This window comes from Corvus hawaiiensis, chromosome 16, assembly GCF_020740725.1.
Source record: "Corvus hawaiiensis isolate bCorHaw1 chromosome 16, bCorHaw1.pri.cur, whole genome shotgun sequence".
In the NCBI taxonomy this organism is placed as follows: domain Eukaryota; kingdom Metazoa; phylum Chordata; class Aves; order Passeriformes; family Corvidae; genus Corvus; species Corvus hawaiiensis.
In genome coordinates this window covers 7,339,514-7,361,021 of record NC_063228.1, presented here as the reverse complement: position 1 = coordinate 7,361,021, position 21,508 = coordinate 7,339,514, and the positions used below count along the sequence as shown (strand labels likewise).

At 53.1% G+C, this 21,508-nt stretch overlaps 1 protein-coding gene across 2 annotated transcripts in view; it reads left to right on the top strand.

Moving 5' to 3' along the window:
• Positions 1–299: 299 nt before the first annotated feature.
• CACNA1H (calcium voltage-gated channel subunit alpha1 H) overlaps positions 300–21,508 on the top strand; it is a 161,569-nt gene continuing 140,360 nt past the window's right edge. For both annotated transcript variants that reach the window (XM_048320802.1, XM_048320801.1), the window contains exons 1-2: positions 300–649; positions 898–1,196. In XM_048320802.1, the coding sequence (XP_048176759.1) occupies positions 916–1,196 (281 nt within the window). In that variant the 5' untranslated portion in view covers positions 300–649; positions 898–915. The remainder of the gene's footprint in view (positions 650–897; positions 1,197–21,508) is intronic.

The following is a 21,508-nucleotide window of genomic DNA, read 5'->3' as shown; positions in this document are numbered from 1 at the left end:
GGAGCGGGGCCAAACCCGCTCCGAGTCCTCTCCGCCCTCCCGGCGCTGCTTTGGGGGGGTCCCCACCTCGCTGCTCCCCACCCATGGGTCACCCGTCCCGCACCCTCCCCCCACCCATGGGTGAGCCCCCCGTCCCCCAGCGCCGCCCGCAGCCCGAACAAAGGCGGGGGAAGGGGCGATCCGGGCCCCCCCGCCCCCGGCCCGCCCCGCCGGGGCTGCCCCGGCTCCTCCCGGCCCCCGCCCCCGCCGCCCCCGCTCTCCCCTCCCCTCGCTCTCCCTCCTCCCCCGGTAAATCCGAAGTTTCCTGTTGGGCACGGGCGAAGCTGCTGCCTCCTCCTCCTCGCTCCTTGGGATTTACCGTCGGGAGAGGCTCGGGAAGGGCCCCCGCCGCCTCCACCTCTCCTCCTCTTCCTCCTCCTCCTCCTCTTCCCCAGCCTTCCTCCATCCTCCATCCCCGCGGGCGGCCGCCGCACGCCGAGCCCCAGAGCCTCCCCCCCCCCGCTCCTCCCCGCTGGATTTTGGGGGTGCCGCCGTGCCTGGGGGGTGGGGGGGGGCTCCGGCACCCCCGGGAGCTGCGATTGTCGCCGGTCCCATGTGAGCTGCAAGGCACGGCTATGCCCCTGGGGACACCGCGCTCCGCCCCGCTAAGGTAGGACACCCCCCAATAATCCGCCATCCCCCCAGCTAAAACGCCGGAAAGCTCCGCCAGGGGGTCTGCCAGGGGGTCCCCGAAGGGTGCGGGGCACCCCCAGCTCGCCGGGGGGCGGGAGCGGCCGCGCCCGGGCGGAGGCTCGACCTCCCCCCGCCCGCCTTTGTTGTGGCTGGAGCGCTGGGACCCGGCGGAGCATCCCCGGTAGCGGGGAGGGGACAGCCCTGACCCGCTGCCCTCGCCCGCAGGTGCTGCTGGCCGCGACCATGAGCGCCGGCGACAGCCGCGAGCCGCGCCCGGCCGAGGTGCGGGTGCCCATCACGGCGCCGCGCCGCCCCGAGCAGCCGCCCGAGGATGCCGGTACCGGCTCCGGCTCCGGCAGCGGCTCCGGCTCGAGCAGCGGCTCCCCCGGCCGCGAGCCGCCCGCCGAGCTGGGCTCCGAGGAGGAGGAGCAGGTGCCGTACCCGGCGCTGGCACCCACCGCTTTCTTCTGCCTCAAGCAAACCACCCGCCCGCGCAGCTGGTGCCTCAGGCTGGTCTGTAATCCATATCCTTTCCCTCGGGAACACCGGGATACCCCTCGGGACACCGAGATACCCCCCGGGACCCTCCCTCCCCGTGGCCGGAGCATCCCGGCAGAGCTGCGCGTCCCCGGGTTCCGGCAGCGCTCGGAGCCCCCGCGGTGCCCGGCGTGTCCTCGGTGTGTCCCCAATCCCGGTCCGGAGAGGGGGACGAGAGGGATTGGTGGCAGCGGGACACGCAGGGAGCGCGTCCGCCGTGTCCCCCCTTTTTTAGGGACACGCAGGGAGCGCGTCCGCCGTGTCCCCCCGTTCTTCGGGACACGCCAAGGTCCCGCAGCGGCACCGCGCGAGTGGCCGGGACGGGCAGCACGGAGCCGCTCGGGGGGTGCGGAATCGCGGCCCCCCCGATATTCCCAGCGGGAAAAAATCCCGAAACTCCACTCGTGGCTCGCTGGGGTGGGAAGCAGCGGAATTCCAAAGGCGACCTTGTGTTTATGGGGTGCCGGGCGGGGGGGTTCAGCCCCTCCGTGTTTATGTAAGAGCCGGCGGTGCACGGGAGCTTTCCCGACGTGGAAAAATGGGAGCTGGAGTTGCTTTGGGAAAGGCACATGCCTGTATTCCCGAAAAGTCCCCTCCGCTTTTGTTCTCCTGCAAGTTGCAGGGAAGGACGGGAACAGTGAATCCTCTAAATCCACCCCGTTGCCGGTGTCCTTTACTCGCTTTATGAATGTTAAACAATAATCCAGCGGCGTTTTCCTCTCGGTCGTGACATCCAGGAGATGGAATTTTCCCCAGAATGCTGGGTGCGAGCGGGAGTTGTCGGTGCGTGGCGAGAATCTTTGGGAAGTGAGCTTTTAGCATGGGCGTTGTGTGGAGAATTCCTGCTTTTTTTTTCCCTGCCCCCAATCCCCCTCTCCTGCTATTAATCCCATTATTTATTAATAGGGTGATTATGGATCTGCCTCAGTTCCCCATAGAAATTCCTTGTTCTCCCCAGCACCAGGAATTGCACAATCCTCCCGGGAATGCCGCCTCGGGCTGGGAGCTGGAGGAATAACCAGAGGGAAAAGCCCACGATTTTTAGGGATTTGGGTTTCCTTTTGTTCAGTGGAGGTTTGCACAAAATATGGAATTTTGCAGTTGGGATTTCCACCCCTGAGGGGGAACTCAGACGTGCAAGGGTGGGAAGGAGGAGTAGACAAGGAGCTGATTCTTAAATATCCCATGGAATGATAATTCCGTAAGAAAAGCAGGATGGAGCCGGCCTTGGAAGGGCTTGGGGAGGGCACTGTGTTCAGTCAGAGCTGCGAGTGAGTCAGGATGGATTTATTCCTTAATCCAGGAAAACTTTGGGAGCTTGTGGGAGGGAAAAGTCATTTCCTTTGGATTTGGGGGAGTCTCTGGGTTTGGCATTCCCGAAATTGGTGCCACTGGCAGGACGAGGATTCCAAGGCGAGTTTGTTGGGAGAGGGTTCAGGTGTGCTCCTGCTGCCGGAGCTCGGGCTGGGCTTGGATTTTCCCTTTGGGAATTCCCAGCAGAGCACGTTCCTTTCCCAAACTTCCCCATCCAACAAAACACCAGCTGGAAATGGGGATGGATTGTTAGCAGGCAAGCAGGAATTCCATAGAATTCCCTGGATTTCAGTGCTGGTGTGCTTGGATTGCAGCAGAGCAGAGCTCCCGAGGTGTTGCAGCAGGAGGGATGAGCTCCGTGCTGGGATTTATTCCCGTTTTCCCAGTCTCCACAATCTAATCTTTCCATTCAATTTTTTGGGAAGAGCTGGTTGGGATTTTTGGGATCCGTGTCTCACTCAGGTGCTGGCGGTGTGTTGGACCAGAGGCAGCTGGAAACCGGGATCTTGGGAAAAACCCCATGGAGTGGGACACTCGGGAAGCAGCTGGATGAGGGGATTTGAGGAGGAGCACAGGTGGATCCGTGTGGTGAGGGCTGGAATTCCCAGGAGTTTTTTCCAGAGGGAAAAGATCCCACAGAAGGGGTTCCTGGCTGGGTGGGTTGGGAGACTCTTCCCACCCTTCCCGAAGCACAAATCCATAAAGCAGGAAAACGAGGCTTGGGATTGCCTTAGGATTTATGGAAGGGAGGGATGGGACTGGGAGGCTCATAAATCCAAGGAACTTCCCAAAGTGTCCTCATGGGATGGGGCTTTTTTGGGAAGTTGTCGTTGCTCCCACTGGGATTTCTTCAGTGGGAAGAGGGAGGAAATCTCGCTCCGCGCCCTCCAGTTCCCGTATCCCACCTCTCCCTGTGCTTCCCGGTGTGGGAATGCTCCTCCTGTGCCATTCCAGTGGCCACTTTCCAGCAGCTCCTTGTGGCCAATCCCACAGGATTCTCTGGGAACGGAGCTGCCTTTGGATGTGCCATTCCGCACCTCAGCACCCAAAATTCCAACTGCTTCCATCCCATATATCCCGTGGGGATCTCCCTTTCCAACCCAGCTTTTCCGAGAGCTGCCAGGTTCTTATTCCAGAAAATATTCCAAATATTTCTGGGAATCGGAGCTATCCCAGCCCTGCGGCCCAGAGCAGGTGGGAATCTTCCCAAAAAACGTGGTTTGTGTGGAGCTTATCCAGGAAGGGGTCACTGGGAGGCTTAGGAATGGCTAAAAAAAGCTGGAGCCGGGTTCTGGAGGGGACAGGTGGGGCGGGATCAGCTTACGGAGCCGGGAGCATTCCCGGGGAGCATTCCCAGCCGGAGGCATCAGCGGGAAAATGGGGAGTGGGCAGATGGAAGAGCGGCACTTCGGGGTTTTTAATAACCTTGGGAATGCTGAGAACAGCCTGGGAAGGATCCTGGGAAGGATCCTGCTCTCCCTCCCCCTCTGCTTCCAGAGGTTTGGGTTAATAAATATTCCAGCTTGGGAATTCTCAAGGAAAAGCTCTGGCAGGGGTTGATTTTGGAGGGGGTGGGAGCACTAACAAGGAATGCGTTAATTAAATTAATCCAAGGAGGAGACTCCGGGACACTTTTCCAGGCTGTGCAGTGTCATTCCCTGGATTTGCTGAGCGCAGGAATCTCTTCCCGAGCTCCGGGGTCACCTCCAATCCCAATTCCCACCCCAAAATCACGGATCACAGCAAGCAAACAGCCCCAACATCATCTTCCGGGATACGAGCCGTGACCAAAGTCCGATTTCCCCTCAAATCCGGGTGCGTTTTCCCTCTGTTTCCCTGCTGTGCTTTGAATTTCCCGTTTGGTTTTTTTTTCCAAACCCACCTAAAATTGGAAGCAAACTTCCCTGTTTTCCTCAGGCCCGGATCTCCTACGTGGGTTTATTTCTGGAGGGCCGTGGGTGGCGTTTTGTTCCCGTCGGGTGGCGCGGCAGGATTTGGGGTTTGCCACCCCTTGGGGTCATTCCCTGCCTTTTCCTGAGTGGATCCATGGAAACCTGGAACGTCACATGGGGTTCCCTTGAATCTTTGGGATTGCTGCTGCTTTTTCAAGGGAACGGTGAATCCCTGGATATCCCCGTGCCTCAGGAAGGGTCGGAAGCGTCTCCCGGGGTTTTGGGTCGTGGATGTGACCCCGGAGCTGCTCCAATGTGGAGGGAAGCTTTGAATCCATCCCAGGACATCTGCAAGGGGTTTTTTCTCTGGAAAACTGGGAAAATGGGCTCTCACTGGGATGGGAGGTGCGGCACTGGGAGTCTGCTTCCAAGCCTGGCTTTGCTAAGGCCAGACCGACTTTGGTTCTTTAGTCCTGAAAACACTCCGGGATTCCTTAAGGGCTGGAATTTGGGGGCTTTCCTGATTTATATTCCCTGGAAAATGGAGCTCTTTGATCCCAGCTGGTTTCTTGGCTCTGCTCTTGCTGGGCCAAGTCTCTGCTCTGGGCTTTATTTGTTAAATTCCTCTTCCTAAAGGGCTCCTTGCTGGTTAAGCCAGGCCTAACATCCCCGGTGCCATCCTGGGCGCTCATTCCAGCGTTCCCCAGAGCCTGGATGCTGGAAAAAAGGGATTTGGGGCCAACTGGAGCAGCTCCTGCGCTTTGAACTCGGCTGCTTCCTCTTCTTCCTCCTGCTGGGCTGAGCTGTTGGCCTGGCACGGGCGGGAATTGCTTCCCGAGAATTCTCCTCATTCCCTGCTGTGCTCTGCCTCAGGGAATTTGGGATTTGGGAATTTTGTGGCTGGAAGTGAGCGTGGCTGAGCTCCATCACTTGGAGCACCTTCAGCCGATCACTCTCAGATAAGACTGGAGGAGCTTTAGCAGCAAAGCTCGGCTTTAATCCGCACTTATCCCACCCCTCTCCTGCCAAATGCATCGGGAATCTTCATCCCAATCCTTGTTTGGTACCTCCCAGGAGAAGCATTGCCGGGAAAACATGGAGCAGCCTGTGGAAAAAGCGGGTAGGAGGGAAGGAAAGGATTCCTGGCACCATCCCGGGAGTCGCGGGACTCCCTCTGGAAGTGGGAAGAGGCCGGGACCCTGATTCCAGGGGTGTTTTCCAGCGTGTCGGGATGGCAAATTCCTTGGAAGTGTGGAGCAGCAGATCCCAGGAGTTGAACTCTGCTGGGAAATGCAGCAGCTCCGAGGCTCCAGCTCATCCCTAGGGATGGAGTTTGGGCAGTGGGATCCCAAATTTTCTGTGGATGTTTTCTCTGGGATATTTTGCTGGTTTTTAGGGAATCTTTAGATGGAAAAAATGGGATTAGATTGATTTGTATTAGATTTAAGCTCAGCTTTCCCTTGGCTTTGTGTTGGGGGGCTCGGGCTGATCCCTTGGGAGCCAAATCCTGACTCTCCCAAGCTCCAAGCACTGTGTTTGGAATAATTCCATGGGAACGACCAGGATCGCTCCTGTGTGCAGCCAATGAACCGGGAATCAGGATTTTCTCCCTGTGTTTGCATGGATTTGGGATTTGTTTCCCAATTCCTGCCACAGACAGGAATTCCTGCTGCCCACTCCACGTTTTCCCTGGATTTCCCTGGTCTGGGATCTCCTCGGGCTGCCGTAAATTCAGGAGCAATCCCAGGGATGTCCATCCAAAGCCTCCCAGGTGAGTTTATCCCTCCCAGTTCCATCCCCTGGAGTGCCTGCCCAGCATTCCAAGGCTGGAATTCCTCATGCAGGGAATATGTTCCGGATATTTACACAGATGTTGGAAGCTCGGATTTTGCCTTTAATTCTTAAGGCAGCAGCTGCTGCTTGGGGCCAATCCCTTAATCCCTGGGATTCGAAGGAAAAGACCCTTTGGAGGGAATATTTCCCTGCCTGGGATAGGAGGGAAGTTGCTCCAGGGTTACTCCACGATCCCACCTCGGAGTGAATTCCAGGAGAATTCCCAATCCTCTTCCTGAAGCAGCAAGGGAAGGCAATTAGGGCTGCTCAGCTCCGTGTCCAGGGCTCTTCCCAACCTCCCTGGAAATCTGGAGCTGCCCAGGGAACTTTTGACAAAACACAGCTGGAAAAGACAATTTTCCCTTTTTTTCCCAAATAAAATTCCGGTCTGGGCACTGCAGCAGGCGCAGGGATTTGGCAGCGGATGAAGCACTCGGCTCTGGGATCTCATTTTCCCTCTTTCCATGGACAGATGGGAATTGTGTGCGCTCACAATGCTCCCAGTATTTGGCTTTTTTTCCCTGAAATTCCAGAGGAATGGGATGTCTGTGTGTGTGTGCAGCTATTCCGGCCGGGAATTCCAGCTGGGTCACTGCTCCCAATCCCTTCCCTCTGTCCTGGCAGGGAGGATTTGCCCGGATAGCAAAAATCCTGGGAGATCTTGCTGGAACCAGCAGCTGCAGTGTGGATTTTCGGGATAACAGTCGCGTTCCCGAGGGATGGAGCCTCACTTCAGGGATGTCGGATGGATGTGACAAACAGGGATGTTTTGGGAAGAGCATCCCGTGGGATTCGTGTGGAGCTCGTTGTTCCCAAACTCTTTGATCCTCTCCGCCTGTTTGGATTGTCCTGCTGTCCCAGGAATTCCTGGGAGATTTGGGATGAGAACATCATTGTTTGCACGGAATTCTGCTCCTGTCTCCGAGGATCTGGAGAGAAGGAGGAGCTGACACCTTTTCTTGGGAATGACAGGGAGGGAAGGATGGGAGGCAACTCCAAATCTGGGATTTGGTGCCGCAAATGGGAATTCTTTGGGATTAGGTTTGGGAAAGGGTGCATTCCAAGGGCTGCCAGCCCTGTGGAGCTGAGCTCGGGTGGAATGGGGCTGCTTAATCCCGACCTGCTGGAGATCCCAAATCCATCTCCAGCTTCCCTTGGGACAGAGCCGAGGGCAAACAAGGCAGGATCATCCCTGCTGGAGTCACTTCAGGCCCAAATTTAAGCCAGGCTTAACTCTACGTTTCCTGGGAAGCCTGATGGAAGCAGAGCCCGGTTTGAGCCGGGCTTTGGGCAGGTGATGGATTTAGGCTGAGCTTTGCACCCTCCCTGCTCCTTCTTCTGCTCCCTGGGCTGAGCTTCAGGCAGGGTTTGTTATAAACAGCTCCAGAATCCAAGGAAAACAACCTGGGATCACTGGAATTCTTTTGTCCTTGGCAGATTCCGAGCAGGAATCGGCTGCAAGGGAAAGGAGGGGTTGGAATGGAACGTTCCCAGCCCAAAGTGGGATTTGTCTTTGTAGACTGGGCCTAAAACCAGGCTTAGCAAAACCCAGGATTCTCCTGGCGATGCTGAAGCATTCCCTGCATGCCGCATTCCCACTGGGATTGGTTTGGGATGGCCGGGAGGGAGCTGAGCCCGCTCTGTTCCCACTTTCCCTCTGAGCTCCTTCCCAGAGCCCTCAGGAATTCCCTTATCCCCAAATCCCGCCTTGGCCTTGGCACGGGAATCCAGGTCGGGATGCGGAGGAGCACTTTGGGATAAGGGATGGGTGAATCTGGGAGCAGGCAGAGGGAGCGCATCCTGCGACGGGAGCCTGGAATTTTTTCCCCTGCTGCAGATCTCCCGCACATCTCATCCCAAAGGGATTGCTCCTCGTTTGCTCGAGGGATGGGGATTCGGGAATCAGGGAGACTTGGGAATCAGAGAGATCAGGAATCAGGAAGACTCAGGAAACAGGGATCTCAGGAATGGGAAGACTCAGGAATCAGGGAGTTGGAAACAGGGAGACTTGGGAAAAGGGAGACATCAAGGAAAGCGCTTGGCCCCGCAGCGTGTCCTGCTCCCGGCTCCTGCTGGATGTTATCCAAGGTTTCTGCACCTTCCAATGGCTCCTGGAGTGATCCAGTGCCAAGCAGCCACAATTCCTGCTGCTCTGGGCAGCCCAGGAGTCTGTCTGCCCTGGAACGCCTGGACCAGCATCCCTAAAAAGGCTCCGGGGCCGGGGCTGCCAGGAGGATGAGCTCAATCCGGCTGGCGCATCCTGCGGGGTTGTTTCCTCCGGAATGCTGGGATGTGCTGCCCTTTCCAGAGTGTTGGGAAGCCAAGAGCTTTCCCAAAGCTCCAGATTTTTGCTGGGAGCTCGTCCCAAGCTCCTTTAGTCTGGATGTGGGAAATAGAGTTGGGAAAACTTGGTCTTCCTATGGATGTTGTTGTCAGCAGTCCATAAATATTCCTGGGAATGGGATCTCTCCAGGTTGGAAGAACCCTGGGTAAATGTGGAATTATCTGGGATGGCCCTGAGTGCTTGGATTTACATCCTGGTCCATGTGATTCCAGCCTGACTGATCCATGAATTTCCGAGTGCTGTTTGCAGAGGGCTGGAGAAGTTCGGGATACCGGCAGCAATGAGGGAATTCCCTGCCAAAGGGAATGGTTTCCCTTTGGAATGGCTGGAATTGCTTTATCCCAGGTCACAAACGGGCCCAGGCCAGAGCCAACAGCTCCTGCCAGCCTTTGGAATACGGCTCATGGAATATTCTCCTCGACTGTTAGACCCAAACCCTTTGGATCTGATCCAGGTGTCCCATTTTCCTAGCAATGATTTTTGGGATCACTGCTTGGGATCTGGGCATTGTCCACCTCCCTCCTGTTTCTCCTGCTGGTGTTTAGGCTGGAAAACTTTTCCCAACCTTTTCTGGCTGGAAAAAGCCCCCGACTGTTGTGTTTTTCCATGGATTTTCCATGGGCACCGATATTGCCGGTGGGATTGGAGCAGGATCAGGACTCGGCCCTTATGGATTGGATGTCTTTGGTGCCATTGCTTGGAAAAATTCCATTGACCAGCAGGATTCTATTCCAGCAAATTCCATTCCAGCAGGGATCCGGTGCCGCTTGTATAAAGTTGGGAATTTTAATTCCATTCAATTTCTTTTCTTGACCTTTGGATCCGAGATCCCGGCAGTGGCTGAATCCAGGGAAAGTTTTGACTTGATTTTCCATTGGATTTATGTTCTTTCCCTCTGTGTATTGATTTTTCCAAGGAAAAGAGGTGGGTAAACCTTTGGCCTGATCCCATTGCATTCCTTTGCTGGAATATTGGGAAGATTGGGATCAAATTTAGGATGTGGAATCTGTTCCCTGTGTGTGTCCATCCCAAAAACCCTTGGCTGCCCCAAAGGAAGGAAATTGGGAATTTCCAGAGCCTGCTGTGATCCCACCAGGAAAAGGAGCGGGAATCATCCGTCCCTCCCCACCTGCTCCATTCGCGTCCCAAAATTCCCATTTTTTGAGGTTTCCTTTTGCCTTAATTACGGAAGAATCTCGATATTTCCTTGGGAATTCCTTAGTTCAAGCATGAAGAGAAAATTCCTGCTTGGAATTATTTTTAGGCTCTGAAACAATTCCTGAGGTTGTTTTTCCCTGATTCACAGCAATCCCCGGCGCAGCTCCGTAACAATTATTTTTACATGGAATTTTTCCGCAGTTTTATAGGAATTTCTCGTGGCAGGGGAAAACAAGCAGTTCGGAATTCCCCAGCCTGGGTTGGATTATGAAATTTGGGATTCCCAACATCAGGAAAAGCTTCGGAGCTCTGAGTTCAGAGAGCTCCAGTGTTAAATAAATCCTGGGAATGCGGCAGGGGATGGATCCCGGCTCCTTCTCGCTTTTTGGTGGCTAAAAGGGAATATTTAGGGATGTGCTGAGCGGGATCCCCGTTTCCCACATCCCATTCCAAGGCTCTGGAAGGTAAAGCACAGGGGGTTGGTGTCCCGGGACAACATTCCCTGTGCTCCATCCCAGCTTTGTCCGGGGTCTGCAGAACTCCAGGAAAAGTGGTGAGCAGGAAAATCCATGGATTTTCAGTTGGGGTGAGGGGATTGGATGGGAAGAGCATTCCTGGTGTTCCACGATTCCTTGGATCTGCAGGAATGGGAGGAGCTGTCTGGGTGTGGTGTCCTGGAGCAGAGCATTCCCGGTGTCCCGGAGCATTCCCGGTGTCCCAGAGCATTCCCGGTGTCCCGGAGCATTCCCGGTGTCCCGGGGCATCCCTTTTATCCCAGAGCATCCCTTTTATCCCAGAGCATTCCCGGTGTCCCAGAGCATTCCCAGTGTCCCAGACCAGGTTTGGAGAGGAATCCCAATCCCAGTTGTTATAGAAGTTCTCCACTGCATTCCCTCTGTGAAATTCCCAAAGGATTTTCCCGTCCCCAGGCCCAGGAAAAGTTGTTTGGGGTTTTTTTTTGGGATGGGGAGCAGGGAAGGAGGAATTATTAATGAGTTTGGAGCCGTTGCCATGGGAACCTGTTGCTAATGGATCTCTGGGGTTTCCTCTCCACTGGAGCCGCGTTTCCTGGGAATATCGTTCCCATGGCAACGGATGTCACCGATCCCTGGGTGGCTCTGGGGCCACCGCCTTGGAAGGGCACAAAAAACTCCTTTTTCCATCATGCAGGGAATCTTTAGTGGGAAAAGGTGTTCCCTTGTGCTACTCCAGAGAGTTTTTTGGGAATACTTGGACCAAAAATTCCCAACTTGATCCCTTTTTTTGGGGAGTTTTTCATCCCAAATCCAGCCCTCACTTCCCATGTGCTGTTTGCTGCCTCCTCTTCCTCGCCCTCCCCCTGACCTTGCAATGTGGGAGAGAAGCCTGGGAAAAGTGGGAATTTTGTGGCGGGATAATGAGGCACGAGGGGATTATTGGCGGCTCCCTTTGAGCTGGGGCTCCCTGGAAAGAGTTGGAAGCGTTTCCCAAAAGTGGAAAATGAGAAATTCCAAGAGGTTTTCCCTCTTTCCGGACCTTGTGGATGAGGTGGGAATTCCCAGGATCAGCACCTGGAGCTGCGGTGATGGGAGAGGCCATGAGCTGAACACCGGGAATTCTCTGGGCTTGGATTTCAGATTCATTGGGATTTTTCTCCCTAAACCAAGTTTTTGGTTCAGTTTTGTGGGATTTTGGGGATTTTTGGGGATTTTTTTCTCCCCTTTTCCCCATTCAATGCCATTCCTGAAATTCCTTCCTGGAAGCAGGAGGGTTTGGAAGCACTTTGGGAAGGGAGGATGTGGAAGGAGTTCCGTGTCCTGCTGTTGTTCCCGGCAGTCGAAATCTTTCCAGTTCAAGTCATCAATTTTAGGGAAGAGGAGGAAAAGGCTCCGGGTGGGACAGGGAGGACTTTGTTCCACATTCCATAAAAAATGCCCATTTTTCCAGAGAAACTTCCCCTGGAAAGGAGCAGCTTGGACAAGACCTTGTGGCCGGAATGTCCATCTCTCCAGGCTTTCCCCACATTCCGTAAAGGGATTGGGAGCTGGAGAACAGCCTGAGCTCAGCCCCACACCAGATGGGATCAGTTCCCTTGGATGCTGTATTCCATGATCCAGGAATTTGCCATCCCGGAGGAGGATCCAGAGCCAAAATTCTTCCCCATCGTTTCTCCTGCAGGATTTGGGAATTCCCAACCTGCTGTGCTCCAGGGGTGTCTTCCCAACTCCCTCCGGCACCTCCTGGCAGTGGCACGGAATTCCTCCTCCATTCCAAAATCTCATCCTGTGCGATGGTGCTGGAATGTTCCCAGCTGCCCTGGGATGTTCTCCCGCAGCTTCCAGGGGTTTTGTGCTGACCAAACATTTGGGATGTTCAGCCGGAGAAGGGAAAGCTCCAAGGAGATCTCAGGGCCTCAAGGGGCTCCAGGAGAGCTGGAGAGGGATTTGGGATAAGGGATGGAGGGATAGGACACCGGGAATGGCTTCCCAGAGCGCAGGGGTGGATGGGATATTGGGAAGGAATTCTTGGCTGGGAAGGTGGGGAGGGGCTGGGATGGAATTCCCAGAGAAGCCGTGGCCGCCCCATCCCTGGAAGTGTCCAAGGCTAGAGTTTGGAAAACCCTGGGATAGTGGGAGGTGTTGAGGATGGAACTGGATGGGATTTAAGTCCCTTCCCACCCAAACATTCCATGATTTCTCCAAGCTCCACGGAACCTGTCCCCAGCCAGAAGAAGGGGCAGATCCCTCCCCATTCCCATTCCTTATTCCCATTGTCGGACAGGATTTTGTTGTTCCCAAAGTTCTTCCTCAGAACTGCTCATTCCTCTCTAAAACTCCCCTTTCCCTTCTCTGCGTTCCCATCGCTTTTGGATGATAAATATCCCATCAAATTCCTGCCTCCCAGCCTGAGCTCTTCCCTCTCTGCAGTCCGGTGTGTGCAGGATCCAAAGGGATTTGTTTGGATGAGCAGCACTCCGAGGAGCTGCTTTTCCAAGGACAGCTCAGTTGGTTTCTGTTTCAATCCCGGGAAAGGTCACTCGGAGTCACTTTCCAATGTTTTGCCGTCCCGTGGCCATCTCCGATGGACTCCTTGTTTTCCAAGGGCTTCTCCCGAATGGATGGATGGCTTTGCTAGGGAGCCTGGAATGTTTGGATGCTTAATTTAGACTGTTTATCTCCAGAGGTCCTGGAGTTCAAAGAGATGCTCCAAAGCTTTTCCAGAGCTTTTCCAGAGGCTCCAGCTCGATGCACCCTGAGATCCTGGGAGGATTAGCGCAATTCCAACAGCAGGAGGATTTGTAGGGATTTACAACCCAACCTGGTGCTTCTTGCTCTTTCTTTTCCCAAAATTATGCCCAGAGCCCCTCTCCCAGCCAATGTGGTCTTGCCGTTTTCCGTGTCCATTCCATGCCGGATTCCAGGCGGTGCCTGGAGAGGAAAGGTCGGATTTGAAGGTAATTTATGAATCCTGGCAGCTTTTCCGAGGATGTTCCAGCATCCTTGACCTTGGAGCAGAAGCTGGGCAGCACTGCAGGTTCCCACTTGGCTCCTTGGCGTGAATTCCCAGCCTGCCAATCCCGAAAATGCTGATGTTCGGATTTTAGCGGCGTGGTAGAAATCCGGGATAATTACCTTGGAATTAGATCATTCCATGGGAGAGGCTGTTCACAGCTGCTCCTTCCTAATCCGAGGGGCTGATTCAGGCTTTATTCCCTATTTCCTCTCAGATTGTTTAAAGGGAAAATAAAACTCCTTGGCTCCACTTAAAAAACCATGGAATTATTGCTTTTCCAGCAAATCCAGGCCGTGATTAAATCCTTCCCTGCTATTCCTATTATTGCAGAAGGAAATTTTTCCAACCGAAGCTTAAGTGGTCACCCTCGGCTAAATTCCACCTTTTATCAATTTAATTAGAAACCATTCGTTCCATGAAATAATCTGGGAATGCTGGGAAGGAATTGCCAGTTGCCAGGACAACCCAATTCTCCCTGGCTCCTGTTTTAATCCTGGTTTTTCCTCCCCCCTTTCTTTCTCCAGTGTCACTTTGGATCACATCATCCTGACAAGAGATTTCATTATTTGGGAATTCAGGCTGCCTGCATTGAAAGGCAGAGGGGAATTTTGGGAAGTTAATGGAATTTAGGGAGATCTTCTTGTATCCGTGCCTGTCCTCCCCGGAAGGTCACGAGGAGCAGCGGGAATGACAGGGAATGTTGGAAAATCCGTGGGAGCAAACAAGAGGTGTCTCCTCTCTTATCCCAACACCTCATTCCAGCAGATTCCAGCTGGGAATGCCCTTGAATCCAAGTTAGAGTTGTGACATGGGACACGGCATGAGATCCATGGGATCCATGGGATCCATGAGCTCCTACTCAGCGAAACTCCGGTGGCAAAATGAGGGGGGCTCAAAGTCTGCCTGATCCAAGGTTTTCCTGGAAAACCACTTCCCTCTCTCCCATCCTTTCTCCTCTGCACTGAAATAGTCTGGATTTCGGGTTGGGATTGAATTTTGGTTAATTAAGAAGGAAAGAATTCCAAAGGAAGTCATGGACACAGGGCTGGATGTCACCTCAGAGGGAGGAGTTGCTGGTGGCAGCTCCGTCCACATTCCATAGGAACGGGTTGGACAGCGGGAAAAGGAGACCTGGCAAAATCCTGCAAAAGAAAAGCCTAAAAATAAGGTTATTCCTAAAAAATCTTGGATTACTTGGAATCCACTGAAATCCCGGCCTCCTCCGACCTCACATCTCCGGAGCTCCGGAGGGGATAAATCCATTCATTCCAGCCCCGTTCCTGATCCATTATTTATGGCCCAACATTTGCTCTGGAAAACATCGCAGTGTGTTCCCTGCCAGAACCTTTGGATCCCACGGGATTTTCCCTGTTTAATGAGTCCCGGGAGTGGGAAGAGGGGTCAGGAGAGAGGGAGACACCGACTGTCTCCGCTCCGGGTTTTTCCTGCTCTCAGTTGCTCCAGTTCTGTAGGAATTCTCCTCCCAGCCAGCAAGATCAAAGGAAAAAGGGAAAAGAAATCCGCGGAGCCACTTGTTGGGATTTCCCTTTGGAGACACCTAAATTGCAGCTTTGCTTTTCCATGTGCTAATTATCCATTGTTGGATTTTTCCATTTAATTTGTTGGTTGTTCCCTTTTTTCCCCCCTCCCTTTTAAATCCCTTTTTTTTTCTGGTGGCGCTCAATTCTGTGGGAAGCCCATCCAGCCCATCCCAAGGATGCTCTGGAATGAGTAGGAAGCACATTCCCATTTTTCTGGCCCCTTCTGCCCTCCCTCGCCCTCGTGGCTCTTGCTCCAATGGGATGATTTATTTTCCATTTGCCAAAGGATGGAATAATCCATATCCGTGGGCCTCCGGCTCTAATCCCTCTTTTTCCCGGAGCAATTGCATTCCGTGTGGGAGGGGTTTTAAAGCTTTTCTTTTTTTTTTTTTTCTTTTTTTTGGGATTTGGAATTAAAACTCAGGATGCCTCAAAGGCAGGCTGGAAATGCAGAATGGAAAAGGAGGACTATTTTGATTAAATTTGTCCTTTCCCCTTGACTTCCCTCGAATTCCATAGAAATCTGGGAATTGCTCCTCGCTCCCCTCCTTCTCCCAACATCCTTGGCTGAGGATCAGAAATCCAAATTCCTAAAAAATCAAGGCAGCCGGCGAAGTTTCCTGGCTCCATCCCCTCCCATCCTGGGCACCCCATCCTGGAGAACCTTTTCCATGAACCGCGTGGATTCCGATTTCCCGCTCCTGCTGATTTCGAGGGAATGAGCCAGGCAGGCTCTTGGAAAAGGCAGCTTTTCCACCCTAAATGGATGGGAAAAAGAGGATGGAGGGGAATTCAGGGGGATATTCCCAGCATTCCTGCTCGCTGTGTGGTGCCCTGGGAATGTGGCAGCACTGCTCGGCCTCATCGATTCCCAATGAATTATCGGGATCGCTCGATCCCGTTCCGTGTCCCCAAGCCAATGTCACTCATCCCACACGTCAGCACCGACTCCAAACATCCCAGGCAGCTTCCAGCCTTTCCCAGATGTTGATTTGGATTCCCAAAAGCTTTTTTTATCCATGTAATTCATGGAGAAACCAGTCGGTTTTAATTTTTAATCTCAATTTCCTGGTCAGATTTTGGGATTTTTGTTCTTTTTCCTTTGTTCCTGGATTTTTATGGCTGGATGCTCCGTCCTCCCTGTGTGGCCAGCAGGAAAGGCTGATGTTGGGATAAGGAAAATAAGAAATCAATGGAGAAAAACAGGGATAATGTGGATGTGAAGGAGATTCATGGAAAGAAGTGTTGGGATGATCATGGCAGGAAACTCTGCCAGAATCCAGGGATTTGGTTTTGCTGGGAGAGGCTCATGTCTGTGGTCAGGGATTTTGGGAAGAGGGGAATGTGGAAACCGGATCTGGGAATGTGGTTGGGAATAAAGGGACAGCACTGAGGGCTTGAAGAGACCAAAGAGGGTTTACCAGAGATCCCTGGGAAAAGTCCTGTTCCATTCCCAAATCCTGGCATGGGTTGGGTTGGGAGGAACCTTGAAGCTCCTCCATTCCCATTCCATGGGCAGGGACACCTCCCACTATCCCAGGTTGCTCCAAACTCTATCCTTGGACACTTCCAGGGATCCAGGGGCAGCCCCAGCTTCTCTGGGAATTCTCTTCCAGGGCCTCCCCACCCTCCCAGCCAGGAATTCCTTCCCAAATCCATCTAAACCTCCTCTCTTCCAGTTTAAAGCCATTCCAAGGGAGGAAGCTTTTAAAGGAAAAAGAATTCCAGGAAAGTTTCAATTTTTCCCTCTTTGAGCAAAATTCCTCCAAAATCTGATAAATCCGGGATCAAACCAGGTGACTCCACACAAACCTTGGCCTTTCCCTGTGCTGGGCAGGGAAGGAGCAGGACTGACTCCAAGGAAAACTTTGGGAAGTGCACGCAGGTGTCAGAGCTTATCCGACGGAAGGGAAAAAATGCCCGGAACCCTTCGGTGTTCCCGAGGTTTGTCAGGAAATCTTTCCTAACGACTTCACTCCGTGTCTCCGCCTGGAGTTCAGACGGTGTTTGGAGGGAAGGACATTGGGAAAGATGGATAACAACGGGAATTCAACAAGGACTCCGGCCAATTTTCCTTTGCAATCCAATTTCCACAGGCAGGATGTGTCGCTGGAAATGCCAGGGCTATTTATAGATCCCGGGATCAAGGGGAAATGTAGAAAACTTTGGAATTTCAGCAGCTTTGTTATCGGGATCTGGGAGGAGGGAGAAGCTGTTATCCTGAGAACGGTCTGGAGGGAGCTGGGGGGGTTTATTCCCGTGGTTTTCCAAGGTTGGACGGGGCTTGGAGCAACCTGGGATAGTGGGAGGTGTCCCTGCCCACAGAAAGGGTGGGAATGGAGGAGCTTTAAGATCTTTTCCAACCCATTTTCCAAACCATTCCATGATTCTGCGCTCTCTCAGGATCCCCCCTGACAGCGGGCAGGGTTAGATGAGATTTTGGGAAGGAATTCCTGGCTGGGAGGTTGGGGAGGCTCTGGATTCCCAGAGAAGCTGGGGCTGCCCCCGGATCCCTGGAAGTGCCCAAGGCCAGGTTGGACAGGGCTTGGAGAAACCTGGGATAGGGAAAGGTGTCCCTGGAGATGGCTCTGGATGAGCTTCAAGGCCCTCCCAGCCGAAACCATTCCCAGCTGATTCCATGAAGGATAGGTGAAGGATCCGGGAAGGATTTTGGTGCCCTGGCCCCGGTGTTGTTTAGGATGCCTGATGTTTCCTACAGGGATCTTCCTTGGTGCAAATCCCTGTGGTTTTGCTGAGGATGGATTTTACGTGGAATTATTTGGGCTGTTCCTTCTTTTCCCTTTTCCACCAGGAGCCTGAGTACTCGGAAGTGTTGGAGCTCCTCCTCAATTCCATGGCGAGGCTGTTTTTGGCAGGAATGTGGAGCAGCCTCACTCCAAGGGTGGATTAGGGAATGGAGACTCAACAATTCCTGCCGAAGCGAACGGATCCAGGGATGTGTCCCTGCTGGAGCCGAGCATCTGGAGGCATCCCAGAGTTTGTTCTTCCATAGGGATGGAGTTGTGCTGTGGATTTGCAGTGCAGGATTTGGCCCTGAACTCCTGGACTGTGGAATAGGGAGTTTATCCCCACTTTTCCTGCTCGTTTCCAAGGAAAAATTCCCATTAAAAGGCTCTTTAAAAGGGGAAGTGTCCAATGTTGGCATCTCCTGTTGGAGATCTGACCCAGAGTGATGGAGAACACGGGGGGATCAGCCACTTCCTTATCCAGGGAATTGCACATCCCAAGTTTGACATTTACCAGCGGTGTTTGGGAATTGGGAGATGGGATTTTATCCGAGGGAACAGAGTCGAAGTGGCAAGAAAAGGAGATTTTTGGGAATTCCATCCAAGTTGTGGCACAATTGCTGCATTTTTGTTGGGCTGAATTTTAAGTGACCGAATATCCAGGTGGGAATTGGGGAAGGACACGTCTTCAATCCCATTGGAACCCTCTATGCTTTCCTGGGAGCACTTGGAGAATCCTGGAATGGTTTGGGTGGGAAGGGACCTTAAAGCTCATCCAAGGGCAGGGACATCTTCTACTATCCCAGATTTCCAAGCTGACCTTGGACACTTCCAGGGATCCAGGGGCAGCCACAGCTTCCCTGGCAATCTGTCCCAGCTATTCCCAGCTCCAGCAGCAATTCCAGGTCTCCCTCCTGACTCCGAGGTCAGTCAGGACATGGAGACATCCCAGGAGGAATTTGCTGGAAAAAATCAGGGAATTGCCCTCACTCCTCTCCTGCTTCTCCCCCGCCTTGTCCCAGTGCCCCATTCCAGGCCCTTCCCTGCTCCCGGACACATCCAGCCCCATTCCCTGGCTGAGGAATCCCAAATCCTGCTCCTTCCTTGCCTTTTGTTCTCCTTGTGTAATCCATATATGGGGCTTTTCCAGGAGAAACTTCCCAGCAGGGCTCCAATCTAAACAGTGGCAGCATCCCAGGACTTCTGCAGCTCCAAGCTCCCGGAACAACCTCCAGCTGGAATTAGGAGCCCTTTGGAATTCGGAATCCCGAGCAGTGCTTTTGTCATGTAAAACTCCCACCTGGAATTTGCTTGGAAGTCACTGTGGCTGTATTGGGAAGCTGGAAGGAAGAAACTTCTGGAATGCAGGAGCTGCTGGGGTTGGAGCAGCCACAGGCATTTTGAGGAGTTTATCCCATTTTTCCCATTTTTTTGCTGGCTGTACAAAGCTTTGCTCCCAGCTCTGGTAATTGCAGGGATCTCTCCATGGATCCATTGGATTTTGTGCCATCCAAAATCCAGCACCTGCAGGGATTAAGTTCGGAATTGCTGCTGGCAGAGTTGGGTGGTGCATCTGGAATTCCCTGATTTTCTGTGCTTGCATCACAAAGGAAGCATGGCAGGGGAAAAAGAGGAATATTCCCTCTGCTCCATGAGTGTGTGAGCAGGGAAGGGCTGATCCATGAGGAAAACTGGCACAGATTCCCAGAGAAGCTGTGGCTGTCCCTGGATCCCTGGAATTGTCCAAGGCCAGGCTGGACGGGGCTTGGAGCAGCCTGGGATAGTGGGAAGTGTTGAGGTTGAAACTGGATGGGCTTTAAGGTCCTTCCATCCCAAACCAGTCTGGAATTAGGGATCAGCGGTACCATCCCAAACTTCCCAGTTCAATGGGATCATCTCCCGGGTTGGGATGGTGGATTTGGGATAATCAGGCCAGGATTTGACCCTGGATATGTCAGTGTTGTATCCATGGATATTGGCTGCTCGTGTCCCAGGGGAGAGGAGAAAAAGCAGGAGGAGATGTGGGGAAACAAAAGCTTTTCCATCCTTCCTGTCCCTGTCTTCCCAGGATGGAAATATCCCACTCCAACCATCAATCCAGATCCCGGGGAGAGGTTTTTTCCCTCTGGAAATGGAATTTTGTGCCAGCATAACCTGGCAACCCACCCACAGCAGAGGCAGCCGAGGCCGAGTTATCCAGTAATTATTGGATATTTGACCGGGAGCAGCTTCCTCCGCATCCCGGAGCTATCGATCCTCAGAGTATCCCAGGATTAAAAATACAGTGAAGGAAATGGGAATTGGCATTTTTGAGGTGCTGGGAGCTGCCGTAATAATGGGATCATTTCCTCTGGAGCAACGGGAAAGACTGATCCATCAGGGATAGGTGGGGATGTGGAGTTTGGTGTTTTTCCAGCACTGGAGAATTCATGGAATCATGGAATTGTTTGGGTGGGAAGGGGCCTTGAAGATCATTCCCAACACCTCCCACTATCCCAGGTTGCTCCAAACCCCGTCCAACCTGGCCTTGGAAAATTCCAGGGATGGGGCAGCCACAGCTTCTCTGGGAATCTGGGGCCTCCTCACTCTCACATATCGGGAATTTCTTCCCAATATTCCGTCTAAACTTCCCCTCTGGCAGGGAAGCCTCATCCATCTCCCCTGGACATGCAGCATCCCGTTCTCCAGGAACCTTGGATCACTTCCCAAATCCTTCCGAGATCCCAGGAGTGGGCACCAACAAGAATTCATTGCTTAAAACGAGTTGGGAGTTTGATCCCAAAGTTCAATTTTAGTCAAATTCCCATTCTCAGGAATTTTCTGGCCAGTTCGGAAAAGGAAAAACATCTTTTAATCCAATTTTCTTGACTCATCTTCTCCTATGCATCCTACAAATCCGACTTTGGGAAAAGTTGGGATTGTGTTGGCTCGAGGGATCTGTTTGGAGCTGGGAGAGCCTTTGGGATCCGCAGTTCATTCCAGGCTGGCTCCTGTCTCCCATTGGAATTCGGGATTTTGGGAATCTTTTGCTTCGGATGCTCTGGACATCCCCACTCCAGAATGTGTGGAGCTGTTGGAGCTTTGGGATTGGAGCTTCCCACTGATCCTGGTTTTGTTGGGGATAAGTTGCTCTTGGGAAGCCAACGTTTGCTTTGGACTGGGATTCGACTGGTTTTGAACTTGGGCAAAGTCAGATTTTGGCTGTGGAGGTTTGGATGATTTTTCCTGGGAATGGGAATATTTATCCCAGAAAACCAGCGCTGGTGCTGTGGGTCCTGTGGGATTCCTGCTTTTCCATGCTGCTTTTCCCAGTCTGTGCCCATTAAATCCCAGGAAATCTCCTGTCACTGCTCACCTGTGACATTTCCACCCGATTTTTCCTTCCCCCTTTATCCTTCCATCCCCTCTCCCGCCTTTCCCTGCTCCACTTTTCCCGGGAGTTCAAACCCCGGTCACAGCCAGGTCAGAGCAGGACTGAAACGAGGCCAGGCTTTGTCCCAGTTGGAAAAGAAGGAATATTTTGCTGTTGGAAAACATTCCCGATGTCACTTTGCGTTAGACGCGAAGCCACCGCCAGCACATTCCGGGTGTTTGCTGGAAAACCACGGAGTTTTGCATTTTCCAAGATAAACCAGGTGCTCGGCGGGTGGGAATTTCTCCTCCGCTGCTTTTCCATGTTATTTTTCCTGGGAATAATCTCTCCTTCAGGGAGAAGGGATGGGATCGCTGGGAATGGGATGCTGAAGGGAGAGTTTAAAACACACTGGGATTCAAGGATTTGGCCACGACCAAAATCCAGCTTTATTCCTGCTGGGATTTGGGAATCATCTGAGATCCCATGGGATTTAAGGTTGAGGAGGGGGAATGGAGAGGGAAAAGAGCCTGGAATGTTTGGATGCAGCTCCGGTTGGGATCAAAGGTTGGGATCAGCATAACCTGGGCTGCTCAGGGCTTTGGGGACGTCCCAGGGATCCCCAA